Source organism: Pinus tabuliformis, chromosome 3_2, assembly GCF_031772625.1.
Source record: "Pinus tabuliformis cultivar Carrire ecotype Pingquan chromosome 3_2, CPIR1, whole genome shotgun sequence".
Taxonomy (NCBI): Eukaryota; Viridiplantae; Streptophyta; class Pinopsida; order Pinales; family Pinaceae; genus Pinus; species Pinus tabuliformis.
The window spans coordinates 1004764663-1004790872 of NC_142302.1; the positions used below are offsets into that span (position 1 = coordinate 1004764663).

A 26210-nucleotide genomic window follows, 5' to 3' on the forward strand; every position below is an offset into this window, starting at 1 on the left:
TGTTTTTAAGCTTGCATTAAACATATAAAATCCATGAGTCGAGTGTCGTGCAAATTCATACATAAGATCACAAATTGTACTGAACAAACGCATAACACAAGATAACACATCATCACATGTAACAACGACTCATCCAAAATCGGTATGTATATATATATATATCGTGTGGCGCACTGAGGCGCTCAAAAATAGAAGTACATGTCCCAAAATCTCAATACATCTGAGTCATAATGTCTCAAAATAAACAGTGGAAATAAAACCTAGGTGATTAATCGGCTGGATGGTGCTCTCTGTAGTACACAGCCGCTCGTGCCACCCGCCTCAGAAGGCGGTGCACTCTGGGTTCCACACCCACTGTGTGGATCTGATGCTCCACAGGAACCTCCTCGACCCCCTGGAAGTCCGGCACCCCCTCCAGCAACCCCTCAAGGTTGCGAGCCACAATCTCTGGTGTGTTGGCCCCTGGAGGGGCTAAGGCCAAAGCTCCGGCTCCCGGGCCCTCTCTCCGTGCCGTGGCAGCCAGGCCAATCGGTCTAGTAGGCCCCACATCTGCATGACAAGACATTCATTAGGACATGTACATAAAAAATTAAAAAACAATAGAAAACTCAAAAGACAAAAAGTGTCATACCTGCATCATCCCACTGTTCACCCGGAGGCAGCACCAAGTCAGGATCATTGCGGAAATCCATCCCCGCATATGGCCAATCCTGTACGAAGATCTCCTGCTGGTCCAACCAGTCTCTGAAAAATGCCCCCCAGCTATGTGGTCGGCCGCCACCCCCACGTGGCATAATCCGAGCCCATCGTGAGGCCCTCGTCTCTCGAGGATCTCTGGGGGCATCCACAGCCATAGACTGCAGTCGCATGGCTGGTACTCGCTCCAGAATGAGCGGGACCAGGATCGATCCATAGCCGAACTGCTTCGTCTCCCCACGACGGCAGTTGCTCAATTGCCTCTTCATGTTGTTGGCCACTGCCGTGCACCAATCAAACACGGTAGGCTCGAGGCGCTCGAGAGCTAGTAGGAGATGGGTCTTGGACGCCTCGTGATTCGCCATGCTACCTGCCGCCCGGGTCACCATGAACAGGATGGTGCGCAGCACTATGTCTCTCACTGTGGGGATCGAGCACTTCCCACTCCGCGTTTTCACCGCCCCCGGGCAAACCTCAGCCATCAGGTCATCCAGAGTACCGCCGCTAGGTCGCTGCCCCTCCAAGATGGGCCTCGCACCTCGGCGCGACAACCCAATCAAGAAAAAGATATCCATGTGGTCAAACTCAATGTCGTGACCACAGATGGTGAATTTTTGGTCCACCGGGTTCCATGCCCTGATCAGCAGCTCCAGCAGATCATGTTGGGCCCTCAGACGCGGCGTAAGGAAGAATTTCATGAATCCGCACGCCCGCATGGCGTTGCAGCAATTCACGTCTCCCCAAGCAGCCACATCCTCTACATCGTGAACTCTCTCTTGCCATTGAAAGGCCATGATGTCCTGCATGAACAATAAAAAACAATCAGAATTGTTTTCATGGAGAAATTTACGTTCATTTATTAAAAAACAAAACTTTTCCGCGCCATCGCGGCTGTTTTAGGGACAGCCGCGATGACAATGGCGGCTCTGTGTAAAAAATGCGAGGTCAGCGCGGAAGAACACGCCTTTTCCGCGCTGAGCCGAAGTTGGTTACATTGGCTATTTTTTCGGTCAGCGCGACCCCGTGGGCAATTTCCGCGCTGACCGAGGGCGCACCCATGCAAATAAAAAATGCCCAATTGGGCCCATTCAACCGTTAAAAAACTCCTAAAATGAACCAGGATGCAGGGCAAAGGAATGAGAACCTACCTGGAAGAAGCAGATCTGAAAATGGTCTCCAGATGGGCTGGAAATCGCTCCGTCAACTTTTTGGCTTCTCCACGTTCTTCGCACTCCAAATAGTAAAATGGTAAAAATGACTTATTACCCCCCTATTTATAATAAAAACTCCTAAATTACCATATTTTTTGGGTTTTTACCATTTTTAGCCATAAAACTAGCCTTGGTTCTGTTTTCAAGCATGTTTCAATATGTTTTTTACGTATATCGAATGGATTTATGCGGGTAGTGCCCTTGTGCAGGTACAGGTATCGCAGCTTGGTCATGACAGTCCACAATTCATGTGATTCCCAAAGTGTCGTCTCTAAGCTCTTTTCCGACGTTAAACAAGAGAAGATGGCCGAGCTCCCTTTCAGCTCGTTAAAGGGAATGAAAGGCGGTCGTTTTTAAGCTCTTTTTCCGACCGTTAAACCAAAAAGATCGCCGGGTGTTTGTCATTTCGCACTCGATATTGGCTCTAAAATGACGTGTCTTCGACCACTTTTTTACTTTTTCCGGTCGGAGACACTATTCATGAAAAGTACTCCTCGGTTGTAATGACCGGGCGGTTCTTTCGAGCACAGTTTTATACTTTTTCGGGCTCGAGAGACACAACTGTACGAAAAAGGACCCCCCTGGAGTCTCCTTTTCCGCATTCTTTTCAGACTCTCGAAACAAGAAAAGAAGCCGAGTTTTTCCTTTGTCAGGCTCGTTAAACACTCAATGACATCGGATATTGTCAACATGACACACATCAAGCATATGTTATCCCCGTCAAGCTTGTCATCCAAAAATAATCGGGGTACCTGCCTGCAAAGGTGGGGAAAATGGAACTTTGATTACAGTCGTCTCGGCAGTACGTCACTCTTGAACATGGCACTCCGCTGTTTCGTGTCTGGGTGGGGTCATCTCATCTCGTTTTCACTAGCCTCCATGGGTTTGGGATATTTTATTTGACCTCTCATCTGTTCATTGCCGTCATCATCTTATCCGCTGCTCATTTGATGTCAAGTACTGCCAAATCCGTTATAGTGCCGTTATATGTTCAAGAGAAGTTGTCCTCTGCCCCAATGCAACCTCGTTCGCTATCTCGTCGCAAATCATTATATCTCTGTCTCGTGTCGATGATGTGGGAATCATCATGGCCCACCTTCGATCAAGGCCACTTCTCGTCGACTTCAACTCATTATCCGAGAAAGTGACTTAGAGACTCCTTCCAGGTGCCTTGGAGCCTGCATGCCTCAATGGCAGGTTCCTCGTGTTCGACGCAAGGTTTACATCATTGACCTACGATCGAATGATTCCGTGGGTGTTCGACACCAGCTCATTGATTCACACGCCACGGATTGTACCTATAGTACCTTGAGGGCCATTGTCATTATTGGTGGTACCTCTCGCGTCTGTTAACGGTTCTCATCATTGGCCGGTAATCAGACGATGTTCATGCATGTTCGACTCCAACCCCTGTATTCACATGTGTGGACTTGTACTCTGTTCGGGTCGAGATGGAGCGCAAGACCCTGGATCCTTGCTCACTGTGGTCCAGGTTGCGATTTTGTGGATAATCATTACATGACTCATTGATGGATGGCTGCGCCCATACCTGAGTCTTCATGGATGGCTGCGACCATACCTTATCATTATTATGGTCTCTTTAGCTGGGTGGCTGCGTCCATACCATAGACCAGTCTCGCATGTCTTTTGGATGGCAACGCCCATGCCTAGACTGCACGTATATGATTGTCAGAGATTTTTCGGTACTTCCTGGTGGTGTTCCAGTTCGGCGTGTGTTGTAAAGCATTTCACCCCTCCCACTCTCTCGGTCTTCATGCTTTAGGGGGCATTTGTTACACAGTAATTTATCACTGCCTTCCTGTCAGTCACCCTGATGTGTCCAGAAGTCACAATCACTAAGTGTTTGATCCCTGAACTGGCTTAAAACCCATTTTTCCAAAGTTTTGTGCATCAGCGCGTCTGTTCCTAAAATAACCGCGATGACCAGCGCCTCACAGTGTATCTCGTGCGCTGCCATCGCGGAAGAACATCACTTTTCCGCGATGACGCACAGCGCGGCTTTCCCGTGTTCTTCCGCGCTGACATGACTTGTTCAGTTATTGTTATGTGCTGACAGCGCGGCAGTCTCCATATAATCCGCGCTGATCCAGTTTGGGCGAATTTGTTCAAACAACCAGCCTTCCAGATCTCTCCAGGCTTGGTTGTTAGCTTTGTGAATATCGACTCCCTTCTATGGCATGTCTGTTCGGCCCTTTGCAACAACTCCCCTTGAAGATAAGCTCATCCTGCCACCTTTTTAGGAGACTCCTTCTCCTATATAAACTTCCACCATTACCATGAGCAGCTAGTTAGAAACTAGTGGGAATCAGCTAGACTTAGCTTGGATTGTACAGAGCTTGTAGTGCTCAGATTGCTGCTATAGGTTTGGTGTGTTAGGAGTGGAAGTGATTGATTGCTTGGGGAAGTTTGTTTGTGACATTTGTGTGAGAGAGAGAGAGTTGTTTGTTTTGGGAGAACCATCCTCAAAGGTGAATGCTTGAGATACATGCTGACTGATCCCTCCTGAGAAGTTTATCGACGTCAGAACATTTGGTTGTACTCTTCTCTATTCTGATTAATAATAGATGACTGCTATTATTGTTCCATTCTCGTTTGTTTATGCAATGGATAAATGTGAATTATGTCTTTTCTGACTGGCATATAGTTACTTTTACTAGATTTCACGCTTGCGTTTGCCTTCTCTTCGTGTGTGCAGGTGTCCGTTCGCGGGGATCGCGGAGGACTGTGACCAGCCGAAGCGAAGGAGCGAAGGAGACATCTCTTCGTCCAACGACAGCGCAGGAATCCAAGTAGGTGCTCTTTACTTCTTGTTTAAGTGTAACTAGGAACATGCGTGGCAGCATTGTGTGATTGTTGCTAGACCCCTGTTGGGCTAGTAGGGATCGCCTCTATCCGTAGAGGGGATTTACCTCTCCAACAGTTCCTCGTTCTTATTTTGGATTTATCATTGAGGGGGGAAATGTTAGCCTCTCTCACAAAAGAATAATAAATCCAAAAATAAATAAATAAATTAAATATTACAAGTTAGGAATTTGTGCCTAACTCTTGGGTTGTTCCTCTAAGATAGGAGTTAGTTTAGGTAACTCCTATATTGGTGTGTGTCTAGTGAGAAATTATCGCAACCAAAGGAGAAATTATCTCAACCAAAGGTGTCTAAGATAGCATGCACTATCTTGAGAACATTGTCTCTCATCTATTTATTTGTAACACTATTCAATTATTTTAATGAGAGAGAGAATACCTGAGGAAGCATGAGGCTTCTGCCTTTTCTGCCAAGATTGCTGGTTGTGTGTGTTTTCTGTAATCTGTTTGAGTTAATTTCATTTTTCAATAGATTCAACTAGATCAATTGGAGGCACTGGATTGTGATAAACATGCCATGGTTCATATCATATATTTTCCCAATTATGCGCTATCTCATCATATGTGCGACCAATATCTCTTTGAAAATCATGAAATGACTTGTATAATACCAACTCAAACCAACACAATTTAACAAACTTGTCATATGTTCAATCGGGAATTAAGTTAAATCACAAGAACACATGTACAATAACTTCATTCTTTCTAGTGGCTGGGGTGATGGCATAATGGACAAACGCTCAAATCCTGAAACTATTTCTTCAAGTTCAGGTGGGATTTCCTCTTGGATTTCTAGTGGAGTCTCAGTCATCTACCTCCAAAGTTATCTGTACTGTTAAATTAGCAAAACTGCTAATTCACCCCTATAATAAGCGCTTCCACTATTCCTCTGTACATCGCAAATTACAACCGCAAGCTCACCAGGCAAGGTTCATTTCTTTATGAACGATGCGATGCGATATTATCGCACATCGCATTTCGCAATCTGCATAAGACTGAAGTTCATCACTATCGTTCTGTTGTGATGCGATATGAATCGGTGGTCTCCGTATCACATATCGCAATCGAAAATGACTCCAGTACACCTTCCTTCACTTATCAATTGCGCGATGCGATATTAACCCCGATCCAACAGTCACAATGATATCGCACAATAATCTACGCGATGTTACCACCTCTCGGAACTGACAAGAATTTTAGGTTGTGATCTATAAAATTTCGGGTCCGGCCTTTTCCACGTGCTTAATTACTTTGGGCGGAGCTGATGGGAATATTAAACTATTGATCTAATCGATATCGTGTCCATTTTAGAATTAACCAGCATGCATCTTCTGACCCGATATTTGTCGGATAACAGAGATCATTAGATCCTACGGCTTGCGGGATTTTAATTATCACACAACTTAATGACAGGGCCAACCCCCGCAGTTGATTGGGACTCAAAGCGTTGAAATGAAATCGATGGTTAAGAAAGAGTGTGGCACTTCAACCTTGATTAAGAATCCATACCCTTTCAAACCCCACAATTTCTAAATACGGTGAACAAAGATTTAAATACAATCATGCTGAACACTAAATTCTCAGGGCTAAACTGAAACTTCGATGACACACAGAGACACTACGGAGGGATGAAACACCTCTGAGATTGACCAATTATACATAGAAAATACACACAAATATAATTGCTGCAACTTTTATCATATATAGCCAGAACAAGCTGAATCAGTCAAAATCTCCTTATAATGATCTGGAACTTACATAAGTATTGTTTCGTTTAACAACCAAATCCTAAATCAAAGGGTCAAATTAACTAATCCTATCTATTCTTCATGAGATTCTACTCGAAAATCTCTAGTACATCTAACTACTTGAATCTTTTACATGATAATCCAAATCCTAGATTCTAGTCTAAATCCTAACTAGAAAGCTTTGTAAATTGATAGCTAAAGGACCCCACTCCTTTGCTTGTAAGTTTTTTTTGTATTTTTGGAATAAGTTCAAAGCATTTTTCCTTTAAGCCTCATGCTCCTGCATTAGACTCCTGAGGACAGAATTCTTCATGGCCTCCTGTCCATGAGCTCTTCTACAGAACTGCCCAATTTCTGTAGCATGGCATCTGTCACCCAGGTAGCATCAACAATTGGTTGATCTTTCCACTTGACCAAATACTGAATATAATCTTGTCCCCTTGTCTTCTTCAACAATTTCTTGTTCAGAATCCTCACTGGCTGCAATTCCTTTGTTGTAGGCAACTGTTTTACCGAATCAATTTCTTGTTTCTCTTGGTCTCCTGTTATGTCATCTACATTTTCACCTTCATACTTGTACAAATCAAAAACATTGGAAATTGGAGATATTCCAATATCAGGGGGTAATTCAATTTCATATGCATTTGCAGAAAATTTCCTCAATATTCTGCATGGTCCAATTTTCTTGAACTTTAACTTGTTATACTCTCTTTTCGGAAATATTTCCTTCCTCAGGTGTGCTAAAATCAAATCTCTAGCTTCAAAGTTAGCATCTCTCCTTATCAAGTTTGCTCTATTCTTGTACTTTATGTCGCTATCCTGTAACTGTTGTTTTACCTTTTCATGTATTGCTTGCATTTCTGAAGCAAAATCTTCCCCTTCAGCACTTCTCCTCTTAGCTTGTCCCAAATTTCTCAATTCAGTCACTCCTCTTGGGTGCATTCCATAAATTATATGGAATGGACTATGCCCTATACTCCTATTAGGAGAATCATTATACGCATATTCTGCCTATGCCAATACTTGATCCCATTGTTTTGGATGTTCAGCTGCAATACTTCTAAAAATATTACCCAAACTTCTATTTACAACTTCAGTTTGTCCATCAATCTGAGGATGATAAGCAAAACTGAAAGTCAATTTAGTTCCAAGATTCTTCCATAATGTCCTCCAGAAATGTCCAACAAATATGGTGTCCTTTTCTGAAACAATACTCCTAGGTAACCGATGTAATCCTACAATCTCCTTAAAAAACAAATTGGCAACATGAGTAGCATCACTGGTTTTATAACATGGAATAAAATGTGCCATTTTTGAAAATCTGTCAATTACTACATAAATTGAATCATTTCCTCTTTGAGTTTTTGGTAAACCCAAAACAAATTCCATACTTAACATATCCCAAGGCCTATATGGAATAGGTAATGGAACATACAAACCTGTGTTTTGGCTCCTTCCCTTTGCATACTGACAAACTTTACAATTTTTCACATACCTTTCCACTTCAGCTCTCATCTTCAGCCAAAAATAAAACATGTTCAACTGCTCATAAGTCTTGTCTGCACCAAAATTTCCTCCAAGTCCTCCACTATGTTTCTCTTTGATCAAATTCTCCCTCATGGAACATCTTGATATGCATAGTTTATTTTTTTTAAACAATAGTCCCTCTTGCAGGAAATAATCCAGCCACTTGCTTCTGTATAACAAAACATGATTCTTATAAGCTTCAAATGCCTCTTTAAAATCTAGATCTTTCTCATATAACTCTTTAAGAAAATCAAAACCCAACACTTGAATTTGACTTTCTTGAACTAAAATGCTTTTCCTACTTAAGGCATCGACTACTTTGTTTGACTGGCCAGTTATAAGTGTTAATACAAAATTAAAACTTTGCAGGTATTCTACCCATTTTGCATGCTTCTGGTTAAGCTTTGGTTGTTGCACAATGTACTATAATGCATGGTTATCTGAATACAATATGAACTCCTTGGACATCAAGTAATGTCTCAACTTCTTCAAAGACTACACCACTGCATAAAAATCTTTGTCATAAGAAGAATATTTCTTCTTTGACTCATTCAACTTTTCACTAAAATAAGCTACAGGTCTGTCCTCCTGACTTAAAACAACTCCAATGGCTTCTCCACTGGCATCACACTTCACTTGAAAAGGTTTATTAAAATCAGGAAAAATCAAAATAGGTTTCTCAGTAATCTTTCTCTTCAACAGCTGGAAATTCTTTTATGCTTCAACAGTCCATTTAAATGGTTGTATGTCCTTCTTTATTGTGTCAATAATTGAAGCATTAATCTTACTAAAATTCCTTATGAATTTCCTGTAAAAACTAGCAAGACTGTGGAAACTTCTTACCTCAAAGACACTTTTTGGCGAAGGCCACTCCATAATAGACTTGATCTTCTCTGGATCCATCTTTAATCCCTCAACAAAAACAATGAAGCCCAAATATACCAACTCCTCCCTCATGAATGAACACTTCTTTAAGTTTAACAATAATTTTTCTTGTCGTAACCTCTGTAAGACATAATTCAGATGTCTCACATGTTCCTTCTTAGATCTGCTGTAAATTAATATATCATATAGATATACTATTACAAATTTACCAATAAATTCCTTCAATACTTCATTCATAAGTCTCATAAATGTACTAGGTGCATTTGACAATCCAAAAGGAATTACCATCCATTCATACAATCATTCATTGGTTATAAAAGCAGTTTTCCACTCATCTCCTTCTCTAATTCTAATTTGATGATAACCACTTTTTAAATCTAACTTTGTAAAATATCTTGCTCCACTCAAACAATCCATCAAATCTTCAATTCTAGGTAAAGGAAATCTGTACCTGATTGTTATCTTATTGATTTCTCTTGAATCAGTGCACATTCTCCTTTGGGCTCAACACTGTTGGCACTAAGCAAGGACTCAAACTCTCTCTAATCAGTCCCTTATCTAACAGTTCCTGAACTTGTTTCGTGATCTCTTCATTCTCTGTGGGAGTCATCCTGTAAGCTATTTTATTAGGTAGATTTGATCTTGGAATCAAATCTATGTGATGACTGATTTTTCTAATGGGTGGTAACTCATCAAGAAAATCATCTATAATAATATCATGATAGTTGTCCAACATCTCTTGTATTTCAATTGGTAAATCAAAAACTTTAGTGGAAGTAATTATTACCTTGGGATTGCAAATCAATGAAAAATTCACCTCATTCTCTTTAATCTACTGCAAGTATTCTTTTCCACTTAGCAATAGAGTCTTCGGATCAGACTTTCTTGATGCATCATCTTCTTCCATAGGTAGTAATGTATGATTGACACCATCTTTTCCAAATTTGTATGTGTTTCTTTTTCCATCATGCACAACTCCTCTGTCATATTGCCAAGGTCTTCCAAGCAATATGTGACATACAACCATAGGCATCACATCACACAAAATTTTATCTTTATACTTGCCCAGCTGCAACTCCACTTCACATTGTTCATTCACTACAACTGATGTTTATTGTTGTAGACATGACACCTTGTAAGGTGTTGGATGTTTCCTTGTCTTCAATTTCAACTTCTCCACCACTTTTGTAGAGACCACATTATCAGTACTGCCACTGTCTATTATCATCTGACAACACTTCCCTTGAAGTTTGTACACAATCTTGAACAAGGTTTTCCTTTGTGCTGGTTCAACAATTTCCTTAGCTGGCTTTAGTAAAACTTTGTTAACTACTAAAGACTCTCCTTTATCTAGTAAATTTTCTTCCTCTGGCACCTTTTCTGCTTCCTCTTCAATCTTATCAACAATTGCATTCCTCTGATTCATTCCTATGTTTTCTGGGCACTCATAGGCACTGTGTCCTAGCTTGTTACATCTATAACATCTGACTTCTCTTTCTTTGCCTCTGCCTCCTCTTCCTCTAGAAAAAATCCCTCTGCCACTTGCATCACCTCCTATGTGTGCATGCTAACTTTAGCTATTGCTAGCTCCATCTCCAGGTGTTATAGATCTTTCTCTACCACCTTGTCTTCCTCTTCCTCGGAAAGTACCTCTATTTCTAGCAGACTGCTTCCTCATGAGCTTTTCTTTAGCCTTCAGTACCATTTGATAAGCCTCTTCTACTGTTTTAGGAGACAGTATAATTATCTCATCTTATGTTGGGTGTGGAGCTTGATTATCTTTTGTATTCAAAGGTTTCAGCCGGATGTATACCCTAGGAAGACTGTACACCCCTCCCCGCGGGGGGGTGCAAGGATCCGGCGGGGGGTAAATCCCCCCCGACTGGGGGGTCCGAAGGCCAGCGGTCCCCCGACGGGGGTTCGAGGGCAGCACCCCCGAAGCTAAATATAGATGTAAAATTGCCTTGTAAAAGTCTAGTAATTTCTAGTCAATCTGGGCCGTTCATTAGGCGAATGATCTGACAGTAGAAGTTATGTTTAATTTAGGGTTTTTATTGTCCTAGAAGGAAACCCCTCACTATATATGAGGGAATTGTATTGCGTCTATGTAGATCGGTATTCTTAGTGAGGAAGAGAGAGGAGATTGAGAGCGAAAAAGGGTGTTACAGCGGATCTATTGTAGGTTGTATCTCTTCAGTTTGCTGGATAATATAATAAAAGAAGGACTGGTTGTTTCTCCGTTGATGCAGCCCAAACTGAGTGAACCACGTATATCTGTGTCTCTCTTATTTTATGCGTTTTCTGTGTTTATATTTCTGCAATATTTTATGTGTTCCATTGCTCTTTAATATATACTTTTCTAACATCTTGAATGTCCATTCTAAGACCATTCACATATCTTTCCACCTTCTCATCTGTATCTTTAATTTTTCTAGCTCTTATGCTCACCTTGTAGAACTCCTTTGTGTATTCTTTCACTGTCAAAGACCTATGTCTAAGGTTCTGCATCTGTCTAAATAATGTTTGTTGATAATTACTCGGCAAAAACTTACTCTTCAACTTTGCCACCATTTTGTTCCAATTTTTAATTGGCTACTTACCAATTCTCTTTCTTTTTACCTACACTCCATCCCACCAAAGTGCTGCATGTCCTTTCAACTTTGTGACAACAAACTTCACCTTCTTTCCATCCTCTATTTCTTCATAATCGAAGAATTTCTCCATGTCATTAATCTAGTCTATCAGCTCCTCAGGATTCAATCCTCCTGTATAAATTGAAACCTCAGGTCCAGGTCTAGATGTGGATCTCAACACTGACTTAAAGAATCTCATCTCAGGAGTAACTTCTACAGGTTCCTCCTCTTCTATAGCTTCAGCTTCAGGTTCACTGACATCTCCAGCATCTGCAACTCTCCCTGTTTCCATTGCTTCTAATCTAGCTTGCATCTGTTGCATAGCTTCCATCACTTCAGCATTTGCAACAGGTCTTCCTCTTCTACCACGTCCTCTTCCAACTCTAAAAGCCATGGTGGATTTCTTTCTCTGATCCTTGAGTCCCTGTTCAATGTCCGTAAGTTGCTTTGATACCACAAATGGTGGCCTGGGTGCAGGCTTAATGGACAAACGCTCAAATCCTGAAACTATTTCTTCAAGTTCAGGAGGGATTTCCTCTTGGATTTCTGGCAGAGTCTCAGTCATCTACCTCCAAAGTTATCTGTACTGTTAAATTAGCAGAACCGCTAATTCACCCCTATAATAAGCGCTTCCACTATTCCTCTGTACATCAAAAATTGTGACCACAAGCTCATCGGGCAAGGTTCATTTCTTTATGAATGATGTGATGCGATATTATTGCACATCACATTTCGCAATCTCCATAAGACCAAAGTTCATCACTATCGTTTTGTTGCAATGCGATATGAATCAGTGGTCTCCGTATCACATATCGTAATTGCAAATGACTTTAGTACATCTTCCTTCACTTATCAACTGCACGATGCGATATTAACCCTGATCCAACGGTCACAATGATATCGTACAATAATCTGTGCGACGTTACTGCCTCTGGGAGCCAATAGGAATTTTAGGTTGTGATATATAAAATTTCGGGTTCGGCGTTTTCCACGTGCTTAATTCCTTTGGGCAGAGTCGATGGGAATATTAAATTGCGGATCTTATCGATATCGGGTCCGATTTTAGAAATAATTGGTGCACATCTTCTAACCCGATATCCGTTGGATAACAAAGATAATTAGATCCTACAGCTTGCGGGATTTCAATTATCACACAACTTAATGACAGGGCCAACCCCCGCAGTTGACTGGGACTCAAAGTGTTGAAATGAAATCGATGGTTAAGAAAGAGTGTGACACTTCAACCTTGATTAAGAATCCATACCCTTTCAAACCCCACAATTGCTAAATACAGTGAACAGAGATTTAAATACAATCACGTTGAACACTAAATTCTCAGGGATAAACTGAAACTTGGATGATACAAGAAACACTACGAAGGGACGCAACACCTTTGGGATTGACCAATTATACACAGAAAATACACACAGATATAATTTTTGCAACTTTTATCATATATGGCCAGAACAAGTCGAATCAGTGAAAATATTCTTACAATGATCCGGAACTTACATAAGTATTGTTTCATTTAACAAATAAATCCTAAATCAAAGGGTTGAATTAACTAATCAAATCTATTCCTGATGAGATTCTGCTCGGAAATCTCCACTACATCTAACTACTTGAATTTATTACATGATAATCCAAATCCTAGATTCTAGTCTAAATCCTAACTAGAAAGCTTTGTAAATTGACAGCTAAAGGACCCCACTCCTTTGCTTGTATTTTTTTTTGTATTTTTGGAATAAGTTTGAAGCCTTTTTCCTTTAAGCCTCATGCTCATGCATCACTTTTGTAGTAACCATTTTTCCTTATGTCGATGTTTGTCATGTGACCATGATTTTTCCACATCTATCAATGCATGGCGCTCAATGTGGATAGGTCACTTGGTATATGTATCAATAAGTGAATTTTCATTGTCAACATTGTATGTCTCAACCTGTACTTCTTTGAAATCCTTCAGATAAACATTTAGAACCTAAAATCAATGGCTAGATTCAGAAAGAGGGATCTCTAGAAGTAAATAACTTGTCTCATGTGCACTCATATCTCTGTCAACAATGGTTTCACACAAAAAAATCCTATATGCATGTGTTGTAAGTACATCTGTATTTTTAATAGAAGAGAGATGCATCAGCATATCATGAAAATTTTCTGAGCCTTTTTCATATTTTGCTACATATTTTTCTATGTAATCTTTTATGACATGCTTGAAAAGAACAAGTTGTCGATCTATATTAGCCCTCCACATCATCAACATTTCACAATTTTCTGTATTCAATATATCATTTCTTCATCTTGGTTCATACTACTTTTCTCCATTCTCATCAACATAAAGTTTTGACTCATCACTGTTGGGTTATGTTATATTCTTTCCACAACTAACCCATGTAGTTAACCAAGGGGTTAGAGGGGGGGCGGACTCCCCCCCTTCGTTGCACTGATTGCGTAGCGGGGGGATTACAGGAGGTTTGAGCGGACCCACCTATGGTTTTGTGCATGATTTTTTCACATGGTTTTAGACGTGATGGTTTTCGGTCCATGGTTTTGAACACGATGGTTTTTCGGTCCATGGTATTGGATGCCTTGGCATGTATAAATATGTATTGTAACAATCACATATATCTTATGGTGCCTTATATCAATATAGCAATCTTCCTTCCTTGTTTCAAAGGAAATATATCTCATTGTAGGTGATGTGATACTCAACACAATTAATAATTTCTTCATAATAATTGATAGGCACTGTTATGTTGTACAACAACCCCCATTTGATAGAATCCTTTAGATAACAAATGGGGACCATTTACAAAATAATTTGATTTAAAATTCATTAAAATCCAAAACTATGCTCCAAAGATTAAATCACATTTCACATTTCGCAAAAGTCTTGTGTGCAGTAGTTAACATTACCAATTGAAGTATCACCAATTTGCGATACACGCAAAATCTAAGAATATTCCTTTCCAGTCAAATCATGTCAAAATTTTTGCATCGCAAAAAAGCAATAAAACATGTTTAAAACCTTCCTTTACATATTGTGATATCATGATGCACCTGACAAATGAATTAATTGAAATATCAAAGTCTGTTCGCATCTGTCGTATCGCGATATCACAAATCACAGAATCACAAAACTGGAAATCAAACATATCATGAGACATTGTGAATAGTCGATGTACGATCAAATATGGACCCACTAACAGATCATTAAAGTGATATTTCTCATATTAAGGGTGGTACGTTAACAGGTTTTAATGACCAGTTCTGAAAAGATCGTTAACATGAGTTAATCTGAATCTTACGCGGATATCGTTTCAGATTATGGATATTTATGATTCCCTAGCTCAATAAATTTAATATCTTCTCACCATTATGGATGCATTTATGTGTTTTTAGTTTCATTAATTTGAATAATGTTTTTATATTTGCATGTCGTTATACTCCTATTTCTCATTCTCTACAATATCACTTTCGTCTTCTTTGTGGTGACAGGACTATAACAGAGACTCAATTACTCAACTGAATAATCAAGATGAATAAGGGAAAGGGAACACAATCTATAGTTGAAGATGTACTGGAGTCATCACCTTTGTTTTCTGATACAACTTGTATACGAGAGTGTGGTACCGATTCCTGCGAAAATGTTTATGGCCTATTCAAGAGGCAATATAGAAGGAAGCCATGATAGATGATATGCAATCTTCAAACGCTTCTTATCCTGAAGTTGCATGCTCTGTCTTGCATAAGATAGAAGCTAGACCCAAATTATTACCCTATGTTGATATGGTCAAATCAATTATTGAAAATGTGAATATTGAGGACAAAGAATTCGTGACCTCAAGGAAAGTAGTCATTGGCTCTTTTAAACTAGAGGATATTAGAAGAATGTATCATTTACCTCCACCTCATAAGGTTTATGATAAAGAATTTGTGGAGAAATTTTCTTCCAAAAATGAAGAACCTTCCGAAGCTCTAAAACAATGGAGGGAAAATTCGAGCTAGAACAAGATGGATAGAATTGGTATGTATTCAGTAGCCTCTCTTGCTACTCCTTATTTATACATTGCTGCTATGCTATGTAGGTTATTTGGGTACACAGATGCTACGAAGTTTTTAGTGGAATGGGTGCCTCTCATTGATGTCGCTTCTAATGCTATAGTCATGGATTGGGCCACAATTTTGTCAAATAAAATAGCCCGTCATATCATTGAATATAGAAGGAATCATTATGTTACTACAAGAAACATTCCTCCATTTTATATGTCTACCTATGTCATGGATGTTGTATGTTTCATTTTTCATTTTCAAATTATGGGATGGAAGTGGACTTTTCAGGATCCCATGCCAATCCATGTGTATCATAAAGCTCTTTGGAAATATTGTTTCAATGAACATTTAGATCAGATTTGTCAAGGGGTGATGCTCCCTATTTATCAGACTATCTTTGACAAGAAAGCCCCAAGGTTATCAGAAGAAGCCAAGGCCAATATTCAACCTGTGGTAAGATGGTTTGGAGAAGAATTGCTTACATATATCAGAGTTTTTGGAATTACTCTCCGCCACAAGTACTTCTGTGGTATGTCCCTCATAAAGTGTTATCTATAGAGATTTCATATCAGATAGTTACCAAAGGTGTAACCAAATCTCTCAAAGAGTATAAAAAATATATTTAGCCCACTTTCCCACTTCGGTGTGGTGTTTATTGCCTAAATGATTTCAAACATGTACAAGTTGAAGTCAAACACATTCACAGTTTGAATCTTGTTGATTTTAGAGAAAGGAAATATGACCTTGTCAAGGCCGTGTATGATTTTACCATGACTATTAAGGTCAAGGCATTTGTTCATGAGGATGATCATTTTGATGGTATTTTTCTAGGAGTTGAACAATTTTCATAGGTTCAAAGTTTAGCTTCCCTCCGACTGAATCCAGATGAATTAGCAGAATATCAGGAATACAAACATCAAAGGTTAACACATTTGCCTTTGAATCTTCTTAAAATAATCCCACAAGAATCTCAGGAAGAAAGGTTATCTACTAATGGCTCAGAAGAGAATGAAAATAAAGCATCCAATGATGTTGAATCACAAAAAGACTCTATTATAGGGGAAGACATAGAAGAACCTTCCAACAATAAAAGTACTGAGGAAGGACTTGATCATGATCAAATGCAGAAAGAAAAGGGGCAATTTAAACAAATCATCAATGAACCACAAGGTGGTACGAGTCAAGCACAAAATTTTCCCGAAACACCAAAACATCCTCAGAAATATTCAGAAAAATCTCTCGCTACTTCAGAGGATATCGAAGTAATTCCTGCTTTTCCTTCTTCAGAAATTTTTTTGAAAGAGGAGGAAATTCCTCCTTTGGATATTTTTTATAGTCCCAAACATCGATCAGTAATGAAGAGGCAAAGGAAAAAGAGAAAAATTGACCATGCTACTATTAACCTGCCAGGAAACGAACCAATGAATGTTTTCTGGAAGGATACACCTATAGATCCATCTGAAAATTTGACCAAATTATCTTAGTTTGTAGGAGCTTATGCTTCTGCAACAATTGACAAAGTGGAAGAAGTAAGAAATTTAATCAAGCAGCTGGAAGATCAAATCACAAAAGAAAAGGAGAATACACAGGATCATATTAAGTCACAGATTGAACAAACGCAACAGAGTTTTGACATCCTAAGACTTCAAAGCCAAGTAGAATTAAATGGTAAAGATACTGAAATTGCACAGCTACGATTTATTGCAGATTAGATAAAGGATTGCCCAAAAGTGGATGAATTCATCAAAGAAGCTTTAGAAATCAATTCGTTGATATCAAAGCAACAATCAATATTTTGTAAGCAGTTAATAGAGATTAGTCCATTGTGCCAAGAAGCTGATACATTAGTGGGTCGATTCAATGATGCTAAAATCAATTTTGAAGAAATAGATGAGAAAATCTCAAATTTGATCACATGGCAGGATAATTCAAAAAGAAAGATAACAAAATTGCAAAAAGTCAAAGAATCTCATAAGGAAATTCTCTTCACTAACTAGGAAATCCAAATAAAACAGGTTGAAAGGGAAGTTTCAAGTGCAAGCGAAAGCATAAAACAATATAATTGAAGCTATTGATGATAATATTTGGTATGCAAGTTTCATTCAAAGATGTTCTCGAGGAAATTTTCCCGAGATTGATGATTTGCAGTTAACCTGGCATGAAAGTCTTGCAACAAAAGAACAGCGAATCAAACAACCATTGAATTTGAATTGGGATGCTTATTGGTCATATTTGGTAAAACCGCATAGTCAATTGATAGCCCTACGATGCTTAACCAATTCAATCATCCATATGATGTCATCGCTATCAGATACAATTTATGCAGGACAAGTAAAGAAAAGCATTAAGAAGCCTTCAGAAGTTCAAGCTATGATGGATATCTATTAGAAGTGGAAATGAATGAGGATCCAACACCAATCATGATCATATTTTTTAAGCTTTAAATCAATTTTAGTTTCGCATTTTTGGAACTCATTCTAAGGAGAGTCATTTCACTCCTCAAGATTTAGTGCTTAGCTATTTTTTGTAATATTTTTTTATATTTAAACCCCTTTCATGTATTTAGAAAGGGGCCTGAAAAATTTATTTGAAATTCTTTAAAAACTTGCACTTTTGTACTTTTTAAATCTTTTCTTTAATTTTTGAAGATCTACTCCACCAAATTTTATCTGAGAAAGTTTTTTAGGAAGTACACTTTTGTTTTTCTATGGTCAATCTTGGAGAAAACACATGGATTGTAGCCTTATTGTCTATGGATCAATTTTCTTGCATCGAGTACTTTTATCATTGTGTAGTGATTGTTTTATGAATTATTAAGCTATTTTATTTTATGATTATTGTTTGTCAATTATATTTTAGTACAACCTATTATTCCTCCACTTTTGAATTATAGCTAAGCTGCCATTTTTTTTAGTTTTGATAAGCAAAATTCTGTTAGATATTTGATGTGATACGTTTTACATTCAACCATTTTGATTAACTATTTAATCAAAATAGTTTTTTTTAATGAAATTTTTATACTACTTCTATGAATAATCTTCATTATCATTCAAGATAGTCCTTTATCTAGATTGCACAAATATCAACTTAAACCTAGGTAAACATTAAATATAGTTAGTTTCATTTTTTCTGTTGAAACCACCCTCATCTACCAAATCAGCTTTGATTATCAAATGCATACCCCATCCTACCATATTTTTCAAATATTGGGAAATTGGTCCCATAAATCCAGTCAAAGCCACCAACCCAAACGGATAAGGGAAGGTATTCAAGTCCCCGACTGGGTGGTTATACCCTATGTTGTCACATAGAATTTCGAGGCTTCAACATTTTCGCACTAGAAGGACGACCGGGGATGTGAATGGAAAGAAAATCTAAATAAGAAAGCCATTCTAAGAGTAAAACTACCTCACCGTTACCTCCAACTTACTGGTCACATTCTATATCTCCAAATCCTAAACGTGATGTTGTGAAAAATTATTTTCAATCCACCAGTGTTTCCCCAAAGAAATCAGATCAACCGTCCTCTACAGAAATTCCCGAAGTGCAATCTTTACTTCAAAAATTAGAAGGGATTTCTCTGTCTCGAGAAGAATCTGAATTATCTCAAGCCATCATTTCTTCACATTTTCCTTCCTCTTGAAGATTAACCAAATCATAGAGTGAAAATTTTGGAATACCTCTATTTGAATTTCCTCTACCTCCTCCTCGAAGGAAAGCTAAGAAATTTGAGTCTGAAACTCATTCTATCCAATCATCCACTTCACCATCTCAAATAGTTATTCACACCGGTACAAGAGCACAATCTTCCTCCACCCAATCACCTTCTACTACTGGTGCGTCTTATTCCACACAGATACCCGTAATGGCTCAAATACTATGGAAAAATCCATGAACCGTTCAAATGGCAGGACCATTACATCCATTACCTGCCCATCTAGAAAATTGGTTGCCAAAATTCAATCCCAATGATGGTCTTCCTATCGAAGAAAATATAAACAACTTCATGCTATCTATAAATCTAAATGGAGTTGTAGAAGAAGATTTTGTTGTATGACTATTCCCTTATACTTTACAAGGATCAACAGGATCTTGGTATTTTTCATTACCATCTGGTTCCATTGATAATTGGAATGTGTTCCAGGAACAATTCGTAACTAAGTTTGGAGATGAACGCTCAACAACTACTCTTCTTAATGATCTCTCCAACTTAAAAGTTGAATATAGAGAGCCAGTTAAGGATTTCAATTCACGTTTTAACAAATTATAAGTGTTGAAGTATAGAATGAATGGTACATTTATTCTCTTCCCTCAAATTCAGTTATTTTTGTTGATAGAGTTGCCAAGCCAACCTTGGCTGAAAACATGAAAGAAGCTACAGCTATAGAGAAATGAATTTTAGATTTAGAGAAGAAAAATACATTAGAAGAAAGAAAATCTAAAAAGGTTACCTTCAAAGACAGACCCGAGAAGAAAACACTTAAAGATCCTTTCGATCTTGAAGGTCTACAAAAAGTACTTAAAATCCTGTCCAATGAAATGGTTGACATAAAAAAGAAATTAGCTCAAACATCTTCTAGAAAACCCTTTAGACCTTTCAAAATAAATCCCATCTCTGATCCTAAACCTCAAATACAATATCAAATGCTAAATCAGATTTGGAAGAAGAAGAAGTATCAACAACCGAAGAAAAAATTGATGATGAAGAGCTATTTGAAGTACATGGAATGCGGGATTTCGTTCTTCCTTTCTCAGAAAATGAAGAAGAAGAGGAAGATTTACCTGTCGCCACCAGAAGCAAGAACACTACTCATTTTCCACATAAAAGTCAAAAGCAGAAATCATTAACCCCTGTTCTCAAAGAAAAAGCAATAGGTAAGAAATATTCTCCCAAGTCTACTCAGACATTCCCTCCTCAATCTAATTCTTCGCCTTCAGCCAAAACTTTGTTAATTTATGATGATATGGAATACAACATAGTCAAATACATGAAGAATACCAAAGCTAATTTTACGCTATATGATCTTAGCAAGCTGAAACATCAGCAGAAGCTATTGCTCAAGGAATTAAATGCAGTCCCCACTTCTCCTCTTCCTACTGCTATAATTTCTCAAGCCACTCAAGGAATGGGTAAGCCTCCTAGTACTTCATCAGAAAAATTTTAATCAACTAATGTTGCTTTAATTGGTCATAGATATAATTCTCATACTCCTCCTTTTCTTTTGACTTTTGAATTTTTTAATAAGAATTTGCACAATTGTTTAGTTGATTCTGGAGCTTCATCCAACATTATTCCAAATAAAGTTTCCGTGAAATTGAATGTTTTACCCCTGAAATATGATGTTCATATTGTACAATTAGATCGAACACAAGTGTAAGTCATAGGATAAATTAATTTGGTTACTATCAAACTCTCATCAAATCCAAGAGTATTTCAAGTAATTGATGTTATAGTCATTGATATTCCTGAATTTTACAGCTTGATCCTCAGCAGAGATTGGTCTGAAAATATTCATGGTTATTTTTCAACATAGTGGTCTCATATGTGGCTTCCTTACAATGGTAAGCCAAATCAAATAAGGGTCGACTGTGAGAAGCATTTAAAGTACATTGCAACTGAACTGGAAGGAGAAAATGAGCTCGCTGCATACAATAATAATATCATTGGAAATTATTCAGTTGAATCATTTTTGGGCAATTTTAATGCACAAACTTCACCTTTTCTGGAGAAATCTGTTACCTCACAGATTGAAAATTATTCGCAAACATATTCTTCCAAATGTATCAATTTCGTAGATAAACCTGTAGTTAATTCTTTGTTTTGGAAATTATTTTTCGATGGATCTAAATCTAAATGGAGCAGGCGAAGGTTGCATATTACTTAGCCCTCAAGGAGAGAAAACTATGTTGGCATGCAGACTTGAATTTGAGTGCACGAATAACATTGCTGAGTATGAAGCATTAATTCAAGGATTATACAAAGCCATAGGCTTTGATATCAAGTACATCCAACTCTTTGGAGATTCTGAAATCATGATCAAAGAGGTAAGGAACACTATTCATTGCCTTTCTAGACATTTAAAGCATTATCAATCATTAGTCCAGGAATTTACCTCACATTTATTAGCATTTAACATTTCTCCAATTCCAAGACTTCAGAACGCAAGTGCTAATCTTTTGGCTAACATTGCATCCAAACTCATACCACCAAGAGATTATAGTCCTGACTGATTTTCTATAGAATTAATTTTTAGACCTTCTATTCCTGATAATATCACCAATTGGCAAGTTTTTAATGACGATCCAGATATCATAAAATTCCTAACATCCGAAGGCCCATATGATGACCAGATAATATATGAAGAGCAACATGATAGCCAGTTCAAACAAAAGACAAGTGAAAATCCTATACCCAAATCTGTAGTTAAGCTGGAAGATTTATATGATCTTAAAGACAAATTCAAGAAACCAACTAACTCAAAACTTCAAAGCTCGACATTGAGGTTTGAATTAGTAAATCTTGGAACTGATCTTAAACCACAAAATATTAATCTAGGTCTTGGTCTTGCACCTGACAAAAGGTTAGCCTTCATTCATTTGTTAAGAAGATATAAAAATGTTTTTTCTTGGAATTATGATGATCTTAAAAAATATGATACTTCTATCATACAACATACTATTCCTATGATATCCGACGAAAATCCTGTACAACAGAAGTTGAGAAAGATTCATCCAAATTTGGAAAATCAAATCAAATCTGAATTAAACAAACTTCTTAAAGCCAAAATAATTTTTCTTGTTAGACATTCAAGGTGGGTTTCTAACCTAGTACCAGTCAGGAAAAAGAATGGTGATATTCAAATTTGCATAGACTTTCACAATCTCAACAAAGCTTGTCAAAAGGACAACTTTCCACTGCCTCCTATGGAACAGGTACTACAGTCAGTTGCAAGCTCAGAACTAATGTCTTTTCTAGATGGATTTTTAGGTTACAATAAAATTCTCGTACATCCAGATGATCGACTAAAGACCACATTTGGAACCAAATGGGGAACATACGCCTATGAAAGGATGCCATTTGGATTAATCAATGCTGACGTGACATTTCAGAGAGCCATGGATATAAATTTCAAAGGTTTTGTGAATAAAAGTATGGTCATTTATTTAGATGATATAACAATATATTCAAAGAAGCACAATAATCATTTAAAGGACTTAAAATAGATCTTTGAATGTTGTAAAAGGTACGAAATTTCTCTAAACCCAAATAAGTCTTACTTTGCTTTAAGTGAAGGTAAACTTCTTGGATTTATTGTATCTAATGATGGCATTCACATAGATCCTAATAGGATAAGAGAAATTTTTGAAATTTTTTTCCCTCTCAACAAAAAATCCATGCAATCCTTCCTAGGTCAGATAAATTTTGTTAAAATATTTGCCCCAAACTTTTCACGAATTGTTTTACCCTTGTAATCCATGATCAAGAAAAAATTGGGTTTTTAATGGGGACATACTAAGCGAGAAGCTTTTGATCTTATCAAATAGACAATTATAAATTCTCCCTCTTTAACAACTCCGAACTTCTCTAATCATTTTATTTTATATACTTTTGCCTCCAAAACACCATATGCAGCTATTTTGACACAAATTAATGATGAGAAAATTGAAGCACCGATCTCTTTCTTCAACTCCAATTTGTAAGGCACTGAATTGAATTACTCAGATGTTGAAAAGTAGGCTTTCACTGTTTTCAAATCAATAAAACATTTCAGACCTTTTCTTCTTAAAACACACACTAAAGTAATAGTTCCATTCTCATCTGTGAGAAATTTACTAGTGCAAAGAGAATTAGGAGAGAAAAGGGAAAATTGGGTGACAACACTGCAAGAATATGACATTGAAATTAGACCAGCTAAAATAATCAAAGGTCAAGGTTTTTGCAGAACACTAGCAAGAGCTTCCAACATATCAGCAGATGAAGATTCAGGTAATACTGTGCAAATATCTGAGGTAAATCTAAATGACTCTAAATCCCAGTATGATGATTTAATTTTTTATTCAATAAATGGATTTTCTCTTCCCGAACTCAGTTATAAAAGAAAAATGGATTTAATGCTAAAATCTAATCAATATCAAATCATTGATAACGTGTTATTTTGAAAAAATTATGATTCCATTCTACTAAGATGCCTCGAGAAATTTGAAGAAAAAAAAGGTTTTGTAGGAACTCTACGATGGCACAACTAGTGGACATTTTGGAGGAGATACAACAGCGCACAAAATTCTTCATGTCGGTTATTATTGGCCAACATTGTTCAAAGACACTCATGAATATGTGAAAAAATGAAAATTATGTCAAAGAGCTTCTGGAAGACAAAGGAAACTAACATTTCCCTTACAAACTGTCAACATTGAACAACCTTTTGAGCAATGGGGATTGGATTTCATAGGTGAGATCGTTCCTAACTCTTCAAAATAGCATAGATAGATTCTAACTGCAACAGATTATTTTACCAAGTGGGTGGAAGAAATTCCACTAAGAGTAGTCAATTATGATGTAATTATTGAATTAATTGATCAATTCATCATAACCAGATATGTCTTACCAAATTCACTCATGTTCGACAACACATTTTATTTTTTTGGAAACAGTATGACTGAATTCGCACTAAAAAGAGTTTTTAAATTAAAGTATTCTACCAATTACTATCCCTAAGAGAACAGGTTAGCAAAGTCAACTAACAAAAATCTCATTAGAATCATTAAACGAACTGTTGACCAAAGCTAAATGAATTGGCACAAATATTTAACATTTTCTCTTTGGGTAGATAGAATCATTGAGAAGGCCTCAATAGGCACTTCTCCATTTAATTTGGTTTATGGGAAAGAATCTGTCATTCCATCAAATCTAGTTATCGCCTCTCTGGAATTAGTGCAATTCATTCAAGAAATTCCTTCTTCTTCATTACAATTAAGGCATGATCAAATTCTCAAATTATAAGAGAAAAGAGAGAAAGCAAAGATTACACATGTTTGTTATCAACAGTTATTTACAACTTCTTTTGTTGCAAGTTCAGTTTCCACCAAGTCATTTGAAATCGGAGATCTTATCTTGAAATGGAACAAAGCACATGAGGAAAAGGGTAAACACACCAAATTCCGAAGACTGTGGCTCGGTCCATTTCAATTTGTGGAGCAAGTAGGCCCATCGACCTTCATATTTCAAAATTTATCAAGAAGAAGAGATTCTCTTCCTGTTAATAGGCTTATCTAAAAACTTTATTTTCTTAGGAGATAACCTCTCCTAATTGTACATTATTGCATTTATATTTTTTATTTTTTTTATTTCTAGGAAAATAAATGTTGAATAACATTTACTTTTGGCCTCACAATAAATATTTTTTAAATATTTTGATTTTTCGCTTTCAGAAGTAAGATTGTTAAGGAAACAATTATAACATTTGAAAATTAGCTTTGTTCCATGAATCTTTGGAATTTTCTTTTTCCGCCGGAATTATTTATTCTTTTAGAAACCTCCAACCTTATAAAAAGAATTTGCTTTGTTATTAATTAGGAAAGGTATCCTTAACGAAGTAAAAGACTATTTGCAGATAAGCATCTTCAACTCTATAATTGTCATCCAGAACGCACAAGGAGTCAATGGTTCCCCCCATCTAGTAATTTTTTCAATTTTGGAGTGTAATTATAAAATATACTAAAACATAAAATATAAGAGGTCTCATAAAGAGCCTGCTTACCATGTTCAAAGGGAAATAATAAGAATGACATTACGAAGAAGGCATACCAAAACAGGGTAATGGCTTGAGATTATCTTAATCTTAAGACAAGGGGTCTCATCACAAGCCATCTTTTTTAGTTGAGTTACAACCAGTGAATGACATTGTCATCATTTGGCCACCAAACCAAGACAATGACCTTTAAGTAATAAAATAAAATAATAATAAACTGTTAAAAAAAAGAAAAGGAAATAAGTATATGATTTTGAATTTATCTCTAAAAATTGCATTATTTTTTGGATGGGATACTAAATCATTGTTGGTTAAAAGGTAACCCTGTCGAGGTTATGGATGCCTGCTTGTAGTGGAGGCTCTACTTGTGACAAATGAGTACATTAAAAAGCTTATCTGCAAAAGCCCCCTACTTTATTTTTAAAACTAAGTAAATACTAATATAGACAAAGAAATTTTCATCTTTAAGGGGATACCAAATGAATTTTAATTAGGTGAGTTTGTTTTTTATTATTCAGAGTAATGTTACTGATCTAAAATTTCATGCAATTTCTATTTCCTGAACTATTTTTATTCTGAAAGTTTTAGAAGTCTCAAAATTATCAGCGATAACTGGTTCTTCTAGTGAATTGCCAATTGTTGTGCTGTACAATAACCCCCATTTGATAGAATCCTTTAGATAACAAATGGGGACCCTTTTGAAAATAATTTGATTTAAAATTCATTAAAATCTAAATAAAAAATCCAAAACCCCACTACAAAGATTAAATCGCATTTCGCATTTCGCAAAAGTCTTGTGTGCAATAGTTAATGTTACCAATTGAAGTA

The 26210-nt window shown here is 37.2% G+C and overlaps 1 protein-coding gene across 1 annotated transcript; it reads right to left on the reverse strand.

The window, feature by feature from the left end:
* Nucleotides 1–268: 268 nt before the first annotated feature.
* Nucleotides 269–1271, reverse strand: LOC149184002 (uncharacterized). The gene is made up of 2 exons (XM_089415179.1): nucleotides 632–1271; nucleotides 269–549 (listed from the first exon to the last, which is right to left on the reverse strand). Exons 1-2 carry the CDS (start codon nucleotides 1269–1271, stop codon nucleotides 269–271), a joined length of 921 nt encoding a protein of 306 aa, XP_089271305.1.
* Between the last annotated feature and the right edge of the window lie 24939 nt (nucleotides 1272–26210).